This window comes from Lacerta agilis, chromosome 7 (assembly GCF_009819535.1).
Source record: "Lacerta agilis isolate rLacAgi1 chromosome 7, rLacAgi1.pri, whole genome shotgun sequence".
NCBI classification, from domain to species: domain Eukaryota; kingdom Metazoa; phylum Chordata; class Lepidosauria; order Squamata; family Lacertidae; genus Lacerta; species Lacerta agilis.
Window position 1 is genome coordinate 46,330,287 of NC_046318.1, and position 19,114 is coordinate 46,349,400.

The following is a 19,114-nucleotide window of genomic DNA, read 5'->3' on the forward strand; positions in this document are numbered from 1 at the left end:
TACTTACATGTACCTTTCCAGGATGAGATAAGCTGTTAGGGGCTCTCCCCAATCTGCAGCTTTAAAAGCCCTTGGGAAGGGAGGAATTCATTTGGATCACTGATTTTCTTCGAGTACTAATTAATCTCTCCCACTACAGATTCTTCTGGATTTAGTAGTCAGAGTCTTTAAGAGATTTGGAGAGGGTGAGGAATTAGGGTCCCACAGACATATATACTCCCTAATCTCCATCAGATACAGTAAACTGCTGTTAGAGGCTCAAGCAAACCAATTTCCTCCCATACTTTTTCTGCTTTTCCTCTCTTTTAACAAAAATGATGTTTGGCTGCCTTCAATATTCTAGGACTCTTTCAGGCCACTAGGGATGCTTAGTTGAGCATCCTCATTGAGCTGAGTTTTGCATCGCCTTTTATTTTTAGATCAGAGACTAATATTTTTCTGCATACCAGCAGAGTCCCCCGAGTACCCAGAATCCACTAACTTGTCTGAGAGTGGGCCTGGTTTCACTGCTGTACTGATAGGCCTGGGAACACCAAGTTCACTGTAGACATAATTAACTATAATAACCGAAGCAAGGATGTTAAATAATATACCTGTCTATGTGTTCTTTTGCCATTTTTATCTGCCATCATATCTGGTCTTTCTTTGGTTTTTAAATATTCTAATTTCCATTCATTTTTTTTACCATGTCTAAAGAGATGAAAATGCCCACTGCATATCTGTGATATTGTATGCAGTCCTAAGAAATTTATGTCATGGGGCAGCTACAGGGACAGGAAAGCAGGAAAAAAGAAACATTGCTCAATGTAAAGCTAACTTTTATTTTTTCTAAAGAAGAAGAAGAAGGTAGGTAGGCTTGAGAACTCTTTGATTGTGACACTCCTCCCTGAAAAAAGTCAACTCAAGAAACAGAAGTAAACTTATTGTTTTAATAAGTTTTAAAAAAAGACTCTATATAACTTTCAGTGCCACCTGAATTACTTTGGCCATCTCATTACAATAAAGGGGTCTATCATTAAGATTTTTCTGAAAGCATTGTGTGGTTGGAGTTGTGGGCTGGACAAAGGAACATTGCATAACTATGCATGTCTTCTCATAAATTCTATTGAGTTCAATGGGGCTTATTCTCAAGTAAGTGGGTATATGTCAGATCACGCTCATACCTAGTTGTTGCATGGACAAAGGACTTTAGTTGTAAATAACTCTCTTGATAGTTCTGTGGTATCTTGATATCCAATGATTCCAAGGTTGATAACTCCCCCCCCCCCAGGAAGAAGCACGGTGCTTTTATAGGGTTTTATAGACAAGAATTGTTGTTGTTGTTCAGTCGTTCAGTCGTGTCCGACTCTTCGTGACCCCATGGACCAGAGCACGCCAGGCACGCCTATCCTTCACTGCCTCTCGCAGTTTGGCCAAACTCATGTTAGTAGCTTCGAGAACACAGTACAATCCTCTGTCGTCCCCTTCTCCTTGTGCCCTCCATCTTTCCCAACATCAGGGTCTTTTCTAGGGAGTCTTCTCTTCTCATGAGGTGGCCAAAGTACTGGAGCCTCAACTTCAGGATCTGTCCTTCTAGTGAGCACTCAGGGCTGATTTCTTTGAGAATGGATAGGTTTGACAGGAATAATGTTTTACAAATAAGTATACCAAATTTTCTCATGTCATTTGTATATCACAAAAATAGCATAATAAATGTGGAAAAATATCTACAACATATGTTTCATTATTAGTGGTCAATGTATAAATTCTTGGTTTATGAATTGGTTTAAACAATTAGGAAGAAGAAGAAAAAGAAAAAAGGGGGAGAGGAGGAGTGGCGAGTGGGGTGGGGTCGGGTGTGAGAGGGGTTGTGTCAGCGTTACTTTATGGGTTCTCTTACTATTCACTTGTTGTATTTCCTTGGTGGTGAGAGAGGTTGGGTGTGGCTTAGGGTGTGGTTGGTTGTCTTTGGTTGGCTGTAGTGAGAATTGTTTTTGTGTGAGAGCAGGGTGTGCATGTGTATTTTTAAATCAGGTTAGCCAGATTGATTCATATGCTGTCGGGGGATTATTGTTGTCTTGTTGGGCTGTGCATGTGATAAAGGGGAACCAAACCGGGGTGAAGGTGTCTTCTTCTGTTTGTCCCCGTGTCAGTGTGCTTTTGAGTTGTGTGTGGGGCAGAATTCAACAGGTACTGTTTGAACATTGCTACATCCCCATGCAGCTCCTCAAGCTACAGAGAGACTCTGTTGGGGGAAAGATGGCAATTCTGAATAATTTCCATTAATAACAAGCAAACAATATAGGATATGGGTTCCCAAGCTGTGGTCTGTGGATGACCAGTGCTCTGCAAGCTTCATTCGGGTGTGTTTGTAAAAATACCATAATCATGAAGCAATTGGCTCCATGCATCACAATTGCTACAAAGGCAGTAAAATCATTATGTGATCTGCAAAGACCCTCAGCAGTTTTCAAGAGGTCTGTGGGGGGAAAGTTCAGGAACTACTGACATAGAATAAGATATAAGCAAAATACTGTTATGTTACAATCATTTTCATCAGTGTAGTCATCATTCATCAAAGCCAATAGGGCTGCCCTCATGTAGTGATCACTGAAGCAGTATTTAAAATTACTTGAAGGTTCCTGCTTCACTAAAGTTTTTCATAAGAATTCACTGTTAGCAGACAGCATGATTTTTTTGTCTTGAGACTTAAGCAATAAAATTCAACTATCGGCACAATAATTCTGTAGACCTGTAATGGCCAATCTGTAGAGTCTTAAAAGGAATGTAATAAATGGCTAAGTACAATAAGCCCTGTGGTTTCTAAAAAGAATGCTTGTGCCACTGTACAAAAATGATAAGGAGCAATTTTAATCAGAAAGCAGCTATGATATTCGCATTTAACACAGCAAACTGTGGTTCATAGGTATCCACTCATGATGCTTCTTACTGTTATGCTTACAACTCCCAGCTTCATTACATGTAGATATAAAACCATAATATGCATGAGGCAAAGACCATGTTTTCTGCTATATGCATGTTACAGGAACATACCAAAGCTGGGGTTGGTCACAACACCTTGCTGTATCTACAAGCAGTGGTGAACACGGTGGCAGAGCTTCATGCTCCGGCACCGGGGGCGGGGGGGGGGAGAGCAGGCGGGGCGGGGCAGGCGCGCATTCTGGGGGCGTGGCGTGCCATGATGGCACCCCACCAGGATCACTCTGCCTGGGGCAGTGTGCTCCCCCCGCACTCCTCTTCCTCCGCCAGTGGGTGAACATACATTTGCTATCACATAGCATGTATTCAGATATGATGAAATCTGCTCTTTATATAAGAATGTTGATGTCTCAGATTGCGATATACAGATGTCTAACTGAGGCAGGTCTAGACAGGAAACCTATATACAGTAAATGCTCTCTCTTCAACAGTGCTTGCCCATAACAGCTACTCTATCGTACTCCACAGCATTTCTGGTCAATATCTCTTAATTATTATTAATGTAGGAGAATAAACTGTCAATAAAGAATAATGAGCAAGACTTATGCTGAATTGCAGAGGGAAATGACCTTTTTGTTCTTCCTAATTCTTAATAATATACATTCATCTTCAAAGGTTACTATATTTTCCATAGCATGATTCAAGAAATTAAACAAATAAGATTTATATATATAGAATTCTATTGCATTTTGTGCTGCACAGCGCCCCCCCCCACTCTACAATTATATTGCAAATATCAAAAAAAGAAATGAAACTAATTTAGCATTGGAACTCCCCAGTGTGCCTTATGGGTAGGGGTGGGGGGGCATCAGCTCAGGAGGAGAGGACAAGGTAATCTGGAGTGAGGAAGCAGCTGGTGGAGGAAAAGTTAATAATATAATCACTCTGCGCTGTTTCCTTGCTATAAAATGTCCTGTCCACACTCCCCCAGAAAGAGCTGTATGCAGTTTGTGGATACTTCTGGATCCATTGCCATCATTTGAGATGCAGGTGGCCTCGGTGGCATGGAGTGCCTTCCATCAGCTATATCTGGTGCCACATGGTTCTGTGTCGGGTGTTCAACATCTTTATAAATGACTTGAATAAAGGAATTGACATGAAGCTCATCAAATTTGTAGATACCTGGGACAGGTAGCTAATTCTGCAAAAGACAGGATTTAAGATGGTCTTAGGGATGCGGGTAGCACTGTGGGTTAAACCACAGAGCCAAGGGCTTGCTGATCAGAAGGTCGGCGGTTCGAATCCCCACGACGGAGTAAGCTCCCATTGCTCGGTTCCTGCTCCTGCTAACCTAGCAGTTCGAAAGCACGTCAAAGTGCAAGTAGATAAATAGGTACCGCTCCAGCGGGAAGGTAAACGGCATTTCCGTGCGCTGCTCTGGTTTCGCCAGAAGCGGCTTAGTCATGCTGGCCACATGACCCGGAAGCTGTAAGCCAGCTCCCTCAGCCAATAAAGCGAGATGAGTGCTGCAACCCCAGAGTCGTCTGTGACTGGACCTAATGGTCAGGGGTCCCTTTAAGATGGTCTTAACAGATTGGAGAATTGGGCCAAAACTAACAAAATGAATTTCAATAGGGGCAAATGTAAAGCTCTGCTCTTAGGCAGGAAGAAGATGGGGGGCACCTGGATTGCCAGTAATACGTGTGAAAAGGATCTAGGGGGTCTTAGAAAACAACAAGCTTAACATGGGTCAACAGTGTGATGCATCACATAAAGCTAATGCTATTCTAGGCTGCATCAACAGAAGTATGGTGACCTGATCAATAGTTCCACTCTATTCTACCTTGGTCAGACCACACCTAGAGTACTTGTCCAGTTCTGGGCACCACAATTTAAGAAGGATATTGACAAGCTGGAACATGTGCAGAGGTGGGCAACCACTTCACGTATCAGATTTTTTTTTAATCCACTGGAAGACACAAAGTGGGAGGGTGTGAATATTTGTTCATCTATTTTAGCATAATTACATACAATTCATAGCTGCTGCAGCTTCCACATGACAGTGTACAAGTTTTGCATAAAATGTGTTAAAGAAGTTCAAATGCAGGCAGGGGAACAGGCTTTTAAAAACTGATTTAATCACAGGAAAATGTTGTGTATGGGGGTGTTTTTCACAATGGAATTGAACAGTAGCTATGATAAACATCGAGCTTTGTGATTATAGATGACTTTGCAAATGGTGACTATAATGTCTCTAATTCCTGGATGAGAAACATTAAAGGAGCTAAAACATATAATCTTGATACAATTTCCTTATGTTTGTCATGGTATTGGCCTTTTTGTTAGGTGTTTCACTGTAAAGTTAATAATAATAACAACAATAATACAGTGATACCTTTAAAGCCCTAAACGGCCTCAGTCCAGTATACCTGAAGAAGTGTCCCCACCCCCATTGTTCTGCCCAGACATTGAGGTCCAGCGCCAAGGGCCTTCTGGCAGTTCCCTCACTGCAAGAAGTGAAGTTAGAGGGAACCAGGCAGATGGTCTTCTCAGTAGTGGCGCCCAGCCACATGGGCAGGGTATAAATAATAAATATAAATAAAAATATATCAGAGGTCAAGGAGATAAACAACTACCTGACATTCAGAAAATACCTGAAGGCAGCCCTGTTTAGGGAAGTTTTTAATCTGTGATATTTTAATGTATTTTAATATTTGTTGGAAGCCACCCAGAGTGGCTGGGGAGACCCAGCCAGATGGGCGGAGTACAAATAAATAATAATAATAATAATAATAATAATAATAATAATAATAGTCGAATAGCTTGGCTCCTGAACATATTGGGTCCCAAACGCCGCAAACCTGGAAGTAAGTGTTCCGGTTTGCAAACATTTTTTGGAAGCCGCCAGTAGTAGTTAACAGTGTGACAGTCCACCTCCTAACTTTCCAAAAATGTTAAGCGCCCTTTCCTGAAATATGTGCCCATCTTGTGAGTGGCTGCTTAAGAGCAGTATGTAAATCAGAACTGACCTGAGTCAAGAGTCCTTAAAAGTTGGAATATTGACCACATTCCATTGTCCCCCTTTGATCCCTCATCCTGCATTCAACTCCTGAAGCTACCAGTGCCAGAGAAGACCACAGAGAGAAAGTTTTTCTACGTTACTGTGCCTAGTGTAGACTCAGTTAGGCCAATATTCTAGTTTACGGGTTGTATTTTAGTTTTTATTGTGCTTCATCTCTGTTTCTTTATCTCATTTTCTATACAGTGGTACCTCTGGTTACGAACTTAATTCGTTCCAGAGGTCCATTCTCAACTTAGGTAAAGGTAAAGGGACCCCTGACCATCAGGTCCAGTCGTGTCCGACTCTGGGGTTGCGGCGCTCATCTCGCTCTATAGGCCGAGGGAGCCGGCGTTTGTCCGCAGACAGCTTCCGGGTCATGTGGCCAGCATGACAAAGCCGCTTCTGGTGAACCAGAGCAGCGCACGGAAACGCCGTTTACCTTCCCGCCGGAGCGGTCCCTATTTATCTACTTGCACTTTGACGTGCTTTCGAACTGCTAGGTGGGCAGGAGCTGGGACCGAGCAACGGGAGCTCACCCCGTGGCAGGGATTCGAACCGCCGACCTTCTGTTCAGCTAGCCCTAGACTCTGTGGTTTAACCCACAGCGCCACTTGAAACCGTTCTTAACCTGAGCCGCACTTTTGCTAATGCCCCCCCCCCCGTTGTGCACGTGCCTCTGGTGTGCGATTTCCAATCACATCCCGAGGCAAAGTTCACAACCAGGAGCACCTGCTTCCGGGTTAGCGGAGCTTGCAACCCGAAGCGTTCGTAAGGAGGACGGTTTGTAGCCGGAGGTATTACTATACTTGTTTGAATAGACTGCTTAATCTGTGACAAATAAGTGAATGGTGGCAAGCAGTGAGAGAGAAATAGGATGGGCTGCCCATTACTAGTGGACTACCCTCCAGGAGTGGGATGCTTCCATCTGCTACACTGAGTGTATAAAGAAAGACCCAACAACCAGCAGCCATCTTCATGATCACGACTGTACTTTGGTTAGTTGCAATAAAAATCGAACAACTACCTATAGCCATGTTCAGGCTGGTCGATAGTGTTTACCCATATGCATAGCAATGGTCAAGGGCGATTTCAAATGTATAGGCAGCACATAGTTGTTCGCTGTCTATGCCAACCACCATAATTCACTATCCTATGTATCATTATCCTCCTCAAAGCAAATTACAGTGTTAACAATATTATTATTGAATTTGATATTCTGGAACTATAAATGAAGTTAGGATAGACATATTGGGCAAGCATCTAATGTGACCTTTCAAACTTTTAAAGAGCTCTTTTTCTGACAGAGATGGCTATAATAGTGCATAAGCGGCAAGTGAGAATGGTATATGACCCTTCTCAAAAAATGGTGGTGGGGTCATTTCTTCTCATGGAATCTTTTCAGAAGGTCCTTATTCTAGCAGTTCGAGCCCTACTGCTTGTTAATAGGGCTTCTTATGTTTGGCAGAGAACAAGTGAGGGATTATAAAGCAATTTGGAGGTTAGTAGGGGCAAATCTCTGAAGAACAAATGTCTAACACACACACACACACACACAGAGAGAGAGAGAGAGAGAGAGAGAGAGGCAAAATTACATAAAGTGGTATCATTTAATCATAAACAGAGTGAGATAGAAAGTGATCAGGGAGAGGGCTGGGTGCTTTCATGATGGGGAACTTGTTAACTGCCACCAGACCTTGTTGGATTCCAACTCCCATCATTTCTGACCATTGCTTATGATGTCTGTGGCTGATAGGAATAGTAGTTCAGCAACATCTGGAGGGTCAAAGGGTCCCTACCCTGTTTTAGATAAAATATGTTTGTCACTTCTCTGATTTTAATCTTGTAGATTATGTCATTTCTTTAGAAATGTCAAATCAGCACATGGAACTTACAACTCTCTTAGGCAGATACAGATCAAAAGCTAGAATGCTAAAGAAAAGAAACGTCAGCTATAATTAATACATAAATTACTTTGTGACAGTGTCACCTTTTATTTTGGAACAACAAGAATATATTAGACGATATTAACAATGTCTTCAGAAGAATAGCGTGTCAGCTGCACCCCCACTTTCCCAAATCAGGAAACTGGCTTTGAAATGAAATACATGCTTCTCTGAAACAGAGCTTTTCACAGTTTGAGTCAACAGATTCTGAAACATACTGAAGCAATTAAAGAGGGAGAAAATATACTGTGAGAATAAGATTCCGGAAAGCTATTAAAATCTAGCCTTTGGTTAAAAAAGAAAGAAAGGGCAAAGTCTTTATTTTCTATATGAAATATTAATCTGAGAATGGGAAAACGCCAGTGTAACAAATTGAGTAATGTTTGCAGTACTAAAAGTAAACTGAGATTCTGAATTTTAAACATAAAAGTGCCAAAATTTTATTGTGTATATTATTGTGGATCACATTTCATCTATTGTGTTTTAGTACAAATTACAAAATAAAGGGGGGAAGTTCACATGAAAATGAATTGTTGCATTGCTTCCACATGCGCCTAACTTGCAGCTCAGCATTGACTTCAGCAGATTTGTAGTGACATGGCGGAACTGCGCAACATGTGTCAAAAGTTGTGTGAATTCCATCACTCATTCATAACAGTTTGGCCATGCAAAGTAGCTCTTACTTCCATCTAATGCAGGGGTAGGCAACCTAAGGCCCATGGGCTGGATGCAGCCCAATCACCTTCTCAATCCGGCCCAAGGACGGTCCAGGAATCAGCGTGTTTTTACATGAGTAGAATGTGTGCTTTTATTTAAAATGCATCTCTGGGTTATTTGTGGGACATAGGAATTCGTTCATTCCCCCCCCCCCAAAATAGTCTGGCCCACCACATGGTCTGAGGGATGGTGGACCGGCCCACAGCTGAAAAAGGTTGCTGGCCCCTGATCTAATGTTTTAGGGATTGGCATTTGAAAGAATACTGGTATGCAAAGGATCCTTGCACTCATTTTGTTTTACTTGCAGTATGGCATGGCAATAATTTACTATCTTGATAACATTATATTAATAATTTATTATCTTAAGATAGCACACTATAAATATCTTACATATTTATAAATATCTAAGAGAGAGATTTTAGTTCTATTTTCTCCATAAGATACTCAATTTTGCATGCTCTTTCCTTGATACAGATAGACATTTGGTCTTAATGAATTCAGAGCAGACATGAACCATGAAGTAGATTATTTTTTACTGTCCATTTTTAGTGATTATGACTGATACACTTTACTTATCATAAATGATAGCATAATTGAGGGATAACAAAATAATTTTAATAATTCCAACTTGCCAAATGAGTTGACATAGCCAGGAGGCTATAAAAGCAATATTATCTTTTTTTAATAGGCATTAAAATTCTTTTATTCGCCAAAACAGCCTTTTGAACAGGTTTTTATTCTAATTAGTGAGTCTAACCTAATAGCCAGTTGTTTGAATAATTGACCTATAAAGCCTACAGCCCACAAACCTTTATTACTTGTTATATACTCACTTACAATATACCTTATAGTTTTGTCTTCCTGTCCTTGCTATAACCCCTAAGACCCTAGAAAAGGAATCATATAATGCAATAACTGAATTGTAGCTTAAGCTGCTACATTTAAAAACATATTTTTACTGGCTGATATAAATTGTTACCATCAAAATTGTTTTAATAATGTAAGTTTAATTATTCCAAGTGAAAGACTAACTTTATACAAATATACAATTATATGTTTGTATCTGTATTTCCTTTGTGAATCAGGTAATACACTAAACATGTATCATTTGAAGTGTAATTAAACAAGGGGTTGACTGTACAAATATACAAAAATGATACTGTGCCTTCACAGGTACAATAAGTATGCTTTCAAATGTAAGTCACATGAATTATATTGAACAACTGCTGAGGACTAAGGCATTGGTTCCCAGCCCCACCCACTCCCGCTCCTCAGTCCACTTGAAAATTGCTGAGTCTTGGTGGACCACTTAGTGTTTTTTTGGCCTGTTATAGCAATTGTAATGTATAGTGCTAGGTGCTGTATGATTTTTAATTGTATTTTTATTGCTTCTTTTATTTCTTATATTGTATTTTACTGTACTGTATCCTTAACTCTACCCATCTTTCACATAGGAAAAGTCAAAGCAGGCACAAAATATAATTTTTTCTGCCTGCCTGTTGAAGGATGAAACAACTTCCAATAGGAGGAACACAAAATCAAAGGAGCTTTGGTCAAGTGGTCCCAGTGAAAAGGTGCAGGGGTATCCAATTGTCCACCCCTTACTAGAATAGTGTTGAAAGCATTGATCAGTTAATCAGTGAGATTAATGCCATGATTGGAATTTTAAATACAAACTCCAATCATAGCATTAATCTCACTGATTAACTGATCAATGCTTTCAGACCTAGCATAATCAACTTTTTCAAAAGCTAACAATCAGTCCTTGCGGTTCATTCCATTGAAATTACTATGCCCGCGCAGCATTTGGCTGTGATCCTAAAAGCATTTACTCATAATTACAGCATACTTCCTCAGCACCTTTGTCTGTCACGGATTTCCTCAGAATTTACCTAATGCCACACAGCTCAATTTTCATATATGTTTAATTTTTACCTACCTAGTATCCAAGGCAATATATAACAACAAATTGCAAAATTATCTAGCATTAAAATGTTTATTTAAATGTCTATATAGAAATAACATTTATTGTGCAATTGTATAGGTTTGGATGTGCTGCAATTCTTCTGTTTACCAATTACCCTTGCATTGGGCTGTTAGGCACCTTTAGGAAACACCAGGTGTCTAAGGAAAAGCAGTGGGAAGAAACCACTAAATGGTGACTGGAATGGCACTGGAACCGCCTCTGAAAAGTGAGCAACACAGCACTGCCTTGACACATGAGAATGCCCACTGAAATGTGTTCATCATAGGAGGGCACTGAGCTATTTCAATGCAATACTGTACTGGGATGTACGGCTTACTAAAAATAGGGGCAGGCAAGGGAGAGGAATAGAGATAAGCACAGTAAGGAAGAATGAAAGTCAAGAGAAAAAGGCTGGTTCCGTGCAAATGAGGTACGTACAGCAAATGGCTTTTCCCTCCACTTTAGCTCCAAGGGACGAGGGAAATGGTTGTGATCTTATTCTTCCCACAAACACACCAAGCGACTCTAGGGCCGTAAGGGGTGGAAGCTGTGGCAGAGCATCTCCTTTGCGTGCAGAAGAAGACCCCCTGGTTCGATGCCTGCCATTTCCAGGAGAAAGCCCAGAGAGCCACTGCCAGGCAGTGCGGACACAATAGACAATACTGAGCAGAATGGACCACTGGTCTGACTCAGTAGAAAGCAATAGCTTCCTATATTCCTAGCGTAGCTGGGGGCGGGGTAGGCACCAAGGCCTCCCCGGGTCTGCGTACGCGTGTCCCATGCCAATGTGGGCAGCAGCCCCTTGCAGCTGGAACCTGCTCCTTGCTCCATCCCGTTTCTGCTCACCTGTCCCCTCCCTCTCGACGGGGTTCTCCGAGGGACCGCAGAATCGTGGCGGCTATAAGGAAGCTCCTGCGAGGGGCAAGCCCCCCGAGAGCTGCCCCAAGCGCCGCGCCACCAAGAGAGCCCAGGTGAGCAGGCAGAGGCAGCAGCCGCTCCTCGCAACCGCTTCCCGGGCTACGAGGCGAGGAGCAGCCCCACTGCCTCCGCCTCCTTGCCTGCGCTCGCTTTGTGCGCGGCCCGGCAGCTGGCACAACCGGGCTCGCGGCGCAGGGGGCGACGAAGACGGAGGGACAACAACCCGATCCCGGCTGGGAGCCGGGAGAGCTCGGTTTCTTTCTGACTACAAATCCCGGGATGCAAGATGCTGCCTTTAAAAACAAAAGGAAAGGAAAACGTACCAGGAGCAGCCGCGTTGCACCTTGGGACATGTAGTCTTGTTGCCCGCTCTATATGTACAAAGCGAAAGAGGGCGGGGGGGGGAGCTCGAAAGGGAAAGCGGCGGAGGGGATTGGGAGTGGGTCGAAGCGAGGGTCTCCGGCAGCTCTCGCGAGATCTCGGGCAGCTCTTTCTTCCCTGTGCGCGTCTCGTGTGCTTTGCTCGCGAGCGCGGCGGCCTCGGCTGGGATGTTTTGTGCAGTCGCCATTCCCTGGCGTGACGTCATAGTGCATTGTTGTGACTTGCGTAGCGGAGCATCCCTCAAGCTGTCAGCTGTGTCGCCGCCGCCGCCGCCGCCGCTGCGGGAGCGCGAGCCCGAGCCCGAGCCTGCCCAGCCCCCCGCCCGCTCGCCGTCCCCGCGCCCCTCCCTCGGGGGTTCTCGGACTCCACGTCACCGCCTCGTTGTCTGTGCGGGACCCTCGGGCTCCCCCGCCCTCCCCCCGCCCCGTCCCCGCACGTTCCGTCCCGCCCCCGCCCCCCCTAGAACCATCTCAATGAGATGCAAACATGAAAGACAAGAGGAAGAAGAAGGACCGCACCTGGGCCGAGGCTGCCCGCCTGGTAGGTGCGACCGGAGCTTTGTGCATGCGGGGCCGGCCCGTCCGGCTGCTGTTCCTGCGGGCGAGCCGGGGAGGCGCCTGGCTCAGCCAGCCAGCCAGCCAGCCCCCCTCCCGACCTGAGCGCCTTCACATTGTTGCCGTCGGCAGGGGATGCTGCGCTGCGCGCGGGGCAGGCGAGCGAGAGGCAGCCCCTCCGGCGAGCTCCGCGGGAGTGTTGGAGGCGCGGGACGAGACGGGAAGCGGAGGCTGCGTTCTCGTGGAACAATGTTCCGTGCAGAAGAAGTCTCTGCGGAGCGGCTGTGCTCGGGGAGCTACTTTGTTCGTGGACTGCCTGACTGCATGCCACGTCCCGTAGTGAGTTAGTCCACCGCCAGCCTGGAGGGAAGACCCTCCTCCGTCCGGTGTAGGAAGGCCGTGCGGCGAAGGGCCACAGGCGGGCGGGCAGGGGATCTACGAAACACGCTCCTAGTTTCTGAATAGAAATGTCGAGCTTCCTCCGCTTGCCCCCTCCCCACCTCACTTGGTCAAGCCATAAGCACTCCTGGTTATTGATATAATGTAACCCCACACTGATCTGGAAAATTGGGGAAGACGGAGAATTTCTTCCTCACCTGGACAGTAACTAGAGCGAGGGGCAGTGTCTCCCACCCCGTTATAACTCCTCCATAGTGCTTTCATTCATTATCGTCAGGAGTCGTGTGTGTGTGTGTGTGTGTGTAGTTGACAGCCTGGGATAGATGTACTCTACTTCATTCTTATTAATGGGTATGAAAGCTGTTTTAGTGATCATTTAATTTGTATGTATGTGCAAACAAAAAACGGTATTTTTCGTGGGGCAACTCCCTTGTTACAGCACGTGTGTAACAGAGTAGTGTTTGTGTGTGTGTATGTCAGAATTTACTTCCATAGCATGTATATGTATATCAAGCAGTGTTTACTCCTATATATGTGTGTGTGACTTTGGTTAGAGAAATTTCTCCACGTTTATGAAAGTGAGAGGAGAATTGAGAGTCCTGTATGCACTTTTTCACTCTGTAGAAAGAGATACTGTAGTATGATGCTGGCCTTAATGTTCCAAGAATCTGCCTGCCCACGTTATGTATTAGTGAATTTAAATATCAAATGTTTGTACCTACATTTTGGCATGCTTGTGTTAAATGTGAGGGGTTTGCTTGTGCACCGTATAGTTTCTCATCCACCGTTCTTAGAAAATACCTGATTGTACCATTCCTCAAAAGCCTGCTGTGTTTCTAAGGACACCAGTATTCATTGGCAAAATAAATATTTCTATTCCTTCCCACCCGTTTCTGTTTCCATTGTACTGTTTTAGTGCACATTTTAAAAATTCTCTTTCAAGCTTTGAATTGTCTGTGTTTTGTAATCTTGCAAATTAAGACTGCACTTACCTGGAAGTAAGTCTCATTGGACTCGATAGAGCTTACCTCCGAGTTGACATGTATAGAATCACATTGTAAATTGGCTCTGCAACATTGCTGCATGCAGTAAGATGTGTGTTGCTGTACAGTATTGTGTATGTATTTTGTGAAGTTTCACACTCTGTTCAGTGCAGCAATGTAAGTGTGTGTGTGTGTGTGTGTGTGGACTGCTTGAAGGACCGACTGCTGGCTATATAGCTTGACTTTTGAATCTGTTTTGCTGCCTTCTAGTTGATACTTAATTGGTAAATGTGTCTGCGACTATGTTCATTTTTTGTTGCTGTTTCATGTCTGCTGCAAAGCACATTATTTTCAAAAAGGTGTTGTTGTTTTTTACTGTGTTTGGTGGGACAATAAGGCACTGCCACTGTAGTTTGATCTTCTGCACATAACTCATATAAAGTCTTGTGACACCTTAAAAGATAACAAATTTATTATAGGCTTTCATGGACTCAGGTCTGCTTTGCCAAATACATGAGCAGTTATCCTGAACTGCTGGTGTGCGTGGTATCACTCTCAGTGTGAAAAAGCAAACAATGAGATCAGAAGGAAATTAAATTTAAAATTGTAACTTATGCTAAAATTACTTATGCTATTGACATTGACCGTTCTACAAGGCAGTGTTGGTGATAACACAAACACCCTAGCATTGGATAACTAATTAGCACATGTAGCCTGATAGGAATCCCTGATCTTGATTTGAGCCAAAAGTTATACTACCGGTATTGAACCTTTTGATAAATTAAGTCAATGGTTTCATACTACAGCCTCAGTTTTGAAGTTTCTTTGTTTGGGAGTAGCCACTTGGAGGTCAGTGGCAGAGTATCCTTGGAGACTGAAAGGTTCCTTTATTGGCTTTTGAATATTACCATATATGAGATCAGATTTGTGTCCACTTATTCTTCTATGCAGAATCTATAAATGTAACACTTTAGCAACTGGTGTTAATGCAGTGTATATACTGTATCATGATATAAACTTGATTTTTTGTATCAAACACAGTAAGTGTGTAGAATAATTGTAGCACACCATTTGTTGCAACAGTGAAATACAGTAACATATGATGCCATAAAACATAGGAAAACAGGAAACACTATGCTCAACTAAAAATGCTTAGAGTACAGTTATACGCTCACCTACCTGGGAATTAGCCCTGTTGAACGCAGTGAGATTTGCTTCCAAGATGTATAGGGTGGATTGTACCATGTGTTTTTTCACTATGATACTATGGATCCTTTCCCCAGTGAGTGAATATGCAGTGTTCACTAACTGTCATCTCTAGACTAGGTGAAGCACCCCCCAGATAGGGACTTTTGAAACCCCATAACAAAGATGGGAAACATGTGGTCCTTCTCAAGAGTTTGCTGGTCTACAACCATTATTCTGCCTCCCAAAATGTTGCATTATGAGATCTCATCCAATCTATGAATTCCATGGAAGTCTGACTTTTACTGGGTTCATCAGGGATTTGTATAGCTGAAAGGGAGTTGCATTGTAAAGCTAGAGGTGTTGCTATAACTTAGTGGCACAGCATGCCCTTGGCATGTATAAAGCTCACTTTTAATTCCATCAAACTTTAGTTAGGGGATTGTGAGTAGAAGAAAGGGGATGTACTTATATCAGAAGTACAGGGGCAGCCTGGGACATTTTATGGCTTTAGGCACCTCAGACGACCACCACTGTACCCTGCCATAATGCCCTGCCCCATCCTCCTCCACAGGCATGCCCTGCCACCACATCACCACTGGTGCTGCCTCCTCTGTGGGTGCCCCCTTGCCAGGGGCAGTGTTAGGGCCCACCCATGGCACAGGAGAAGGCAGAACGGCAGCAAGCAGTGCGCCCTTCCGGCCAGTTCTGCTGCCTGAGTCCATTGCCTCACCTTGCCTCTGGCCCTGCAGAAGTATATCTACTGCTGCCAGTCAGGTTTGAAATTTGGGTCTAAATGCATTGTCTGCAACAAAACACCCAGTGATCTTCTATTCCCAGTCAAAACAAAATAAAAAATAAAAAAATTCCTTCCAGTAGCACCTTAGAGACCAACTAAGTTTGTTCTTGATATGAGCTTTCGTGTTTTGACTATGGCAGACCAACACGGCTACCTACCTGTAACTGGTTCTATTCCCAGGTTAGTTTGAATCTACAGAACAACAGATAATGTGGTATGGACTTCTAAACAGCAGTGTTACATGGAATTTAACAATCTGATCTATTCAACTCAAAGGCAAGATCCTTAATATGCAATACTTTAGATAGAAAGCAGGGACAACACATATCATCGCTTCCATTGGCTCTGGTATTGTAGTTGAATTAGAGTTTAATCTGAGATCTCTCAAGGCATGGTGATGCCACAAAGTGTTCACTGGTAAGCATTTCACCAGTTTGTTATTCTGCTCTCTTGGGATTCATCAATATTTTATTTCTGGCCTTACTGAATCAATTTCAGTGACAAGCAAACAGTTGAGACCTAATATGTTCTCAAGCAATGACTCCTGTGATAGCTTGATCAATGTTCACACTACAGAATTCCATGAGTACTGAGTTACCAAATGCTTAATCTGCCATGGGAAGGGCAGAGTAACACAAATATTTAAACCATTCATTGTAGCAATGTCATCCCTCAGTATAAAGCCACCGTATACTGTTAGAGTGTAAAAGGATGTAGAGTACTCAGAAATGGTAGTTAAGGTTGTCAGTGCAGATATAACTGCCTTTTGAAGTGTGGCTATGCATATACATTTCAATACATATTTTAATATGCAGGATTTTTTCTGCAGGATCTCTTACGCAAATTGGACAACTGTTGAACATTAATTCTGTTTGTAACCTGATGTCTTGTTTGCACTACACCTCCCATTGACTAATAAATGTTTCCCTTTTATTCTTTTCCCCATTGTACTATTTGAAATAGTATCAGTGCATTGCAGAGAAAAATAGGTTTAGCTTTACAGCTTTATTTGAATTATTAGTTACATAGTTTGTGTATACCAGAACTGAGGCAAAAATTATAGGCCTTGTACGAGAACACAAGCCAGTCCTTAGAAGACTTCTGTATCTTTGGGGGGCACTCATATATTTACTTGGGGTGGGGCTGTAGCCCAGTGGGCACAGCTCCTGCTTTGCATGCAGGAGACTCTTGGTTTAAACACTGGCAATTCTACAGGTAGGTAAGTTTAGGAAAGATGCCTGTCTGAAATCCTGGAGAGCCACTGTCAGTCCATAGACCACACTGACCCAGATTGGTGAATGGTCTGACTTGATATAAGGCAGGCAGGCAGGCATGTTCTTGCTACTTGGACGGCAAATGTGTTCAATTGCTGGCTAGAATAATCACACATAACCCTAATGTTTATTCTTATTAGCTTCACCTTTAATTCCTAAGGCATAAAAGAATCAGAGCTCAACAGGATGACAAAAGGGGGAGGAAATAAAAAATGTTTACGTAAACTAATGTTTATGAAAGATCCCAACGTGTTTCAAGCCCCAGTTCTTCTAGGGGACAAAAACCTTTTAAAATAATCTGTAAATACATACACCAGACATATACATTAAGTGCAGCAGGCCTTACTTTTTGTACAAAGATAGTTTTGCTCTCTGGATATACTAAAAAAGGAGAAGCAGAGGTGGTTTGTTTTTAAACAAAGTGTTCTTCTTTGGGTTTGGGGGTGTTAGGTTGTTGTTGTTGTTGTTGTTGTTGTTGTTGTTGTGTGTGTGTGTTTTGGTACAATATGCATCTCTGGATCATGTAGAGAAGCTTTTTAAATTATTTCCCTGAAGAACAGCTGAGGCTTAAGGTCCATAGGATCTTCTCATAACCATCAGTTTGAAGTATTCAGTATGGCATTGTGATTCTCTATTGTCCCTTCTTCATATGTTAATTCATCAATTGGTGCTCTGCTCCACTTTATTCTTTCAGGCAAACATCCTTCAATTTCTTTGTTTAATGCTTTAGAAACATCAAAGACTGTACATCCCAAACATACTATTGCACACCCTATATTTCTAAGGATTATGAAGCATCTGTCATTGGTGAGCTAGTGTGTGACTCAGAATGCTCAGTAGCCAAAAGTACTAAACAGCTCAAAGTCCGATTTCTGTGAGGGAATGGAAGTTTGTCCATTTGACTGGCATTAAGAGTGAGACAATTGGCCTCTGTATTTTAATATTTGTTGGAAGCCGCCCAGAGTGGCCGGGGAGACCCAGCCAGATGTGCGGGGTACAAGTAATAAATAATAATAATAATTATTACATACTCATGTTCTTCCAATATACCACCGACTATGCTATTGGGAGAGACAGCTGAATGAGCGAACAGGCAGAGAGAATACTGGCACAGGTCATGTGCTCTAGTACGTACAGTGGTACCTCGGGTTACGGACCCAATTTGTTCCGGGGTGCCGTTCGCACCCCAAAAAGTCTGTAACCCGAGCGGCGCTTTTGCACATGCGTAAAAGTGCGAAAGAGTGCTTCTGCGCATGCGTGAACTGCGCAGAACACTTCTGCGCAGGCTCGCTGGGTGAAACCCAGAAGTAAACACTTCTGGGTTTGCCACGTTCACAACCCGAAAAAATGCAACCCGAAGCGAACGTAACCCGAGGTATGACTGTATTATGCATGCACTACTCATCAACGATGCATGCCAGTACTGCTTCTGCTCAATTGTACCATTTGTTTGAATAGGCAGAGAACAGGTGTCAGGTAGAGTGGGGAGTGAGATCAATGGCAACTATAGGGTTTTTTGTTTTGTTTGGAAAGGGGGTCTATCTAGTGAGTAGCCCTTGTGTAAGCTAGACATTCTGATGGGGGTAATGTTAATGTTAAGATAATCAGCTTTTAATAAAGCTGCTGAGCAAACATACTTGTTTTCCATTCCATACAATATTTTATGGGCACTCCATAGTGTTTTAAAAGGTTAACCTGTATATGCTGACTCAGGCAATCAGTTTGAATACATAACTGAAACTTGATTATATGCAATCTGCTGAACTGTGTCCATGAAATAACATTTAAAATATAAAATAAGATGGGTGCCTTGGGCTGTCTGTGTTTGCATAGGATGGTTAGGGGGCAGAGGCCATATTGGTGCAAGGAGAATGTAAGCCACATGGGACTCATGCACAATCTATATTGATTGAGCGATTCAGAGAATTATGGGTTGTGTGCTGACAAAATAGGCTGCTTGAAGGAAGGAGTAGCTCTACACATCATCATGTCTTTTCTTGTGGATTGCTTTCTGT

General features: G+C 43.0%; 1 protein-coding gene across 5 annotated transcripts in view; it reads left to right on the forward strand.

Annotated features, from left to right (window-relative positions):
- Nucleotides 1-12,210: 12,210 nt before the first annotated feature.
- ASXL3 (ASXL transcriptional regulator 3) overlaps nucleotides 12,211-19,114 on the forward strand; it is a 98,185-nt gene continuing 91,281 nt past the window's right edge. For 2 of the 5 annotated variants that reach the window (XM_033155120.1, XM_033155121.1), the window contains exon 1: nucleotides 12,211-12,445. In XM_033155120.1, the coding sequence (XP_033011011.1) occupies nucleotides 12,392-12,445 (54 nt within the window). In that variant the 5' untranslated portion in view covers nucleotides 12,211-12,391. The remainder of the gene's footprint in view (nucleotides 12,446-19,114) is intronic. The other 3 variants (XM_033155122.1, XM_033155123.1, XM_033155124.1) reach the window with 2 other exon arrangements.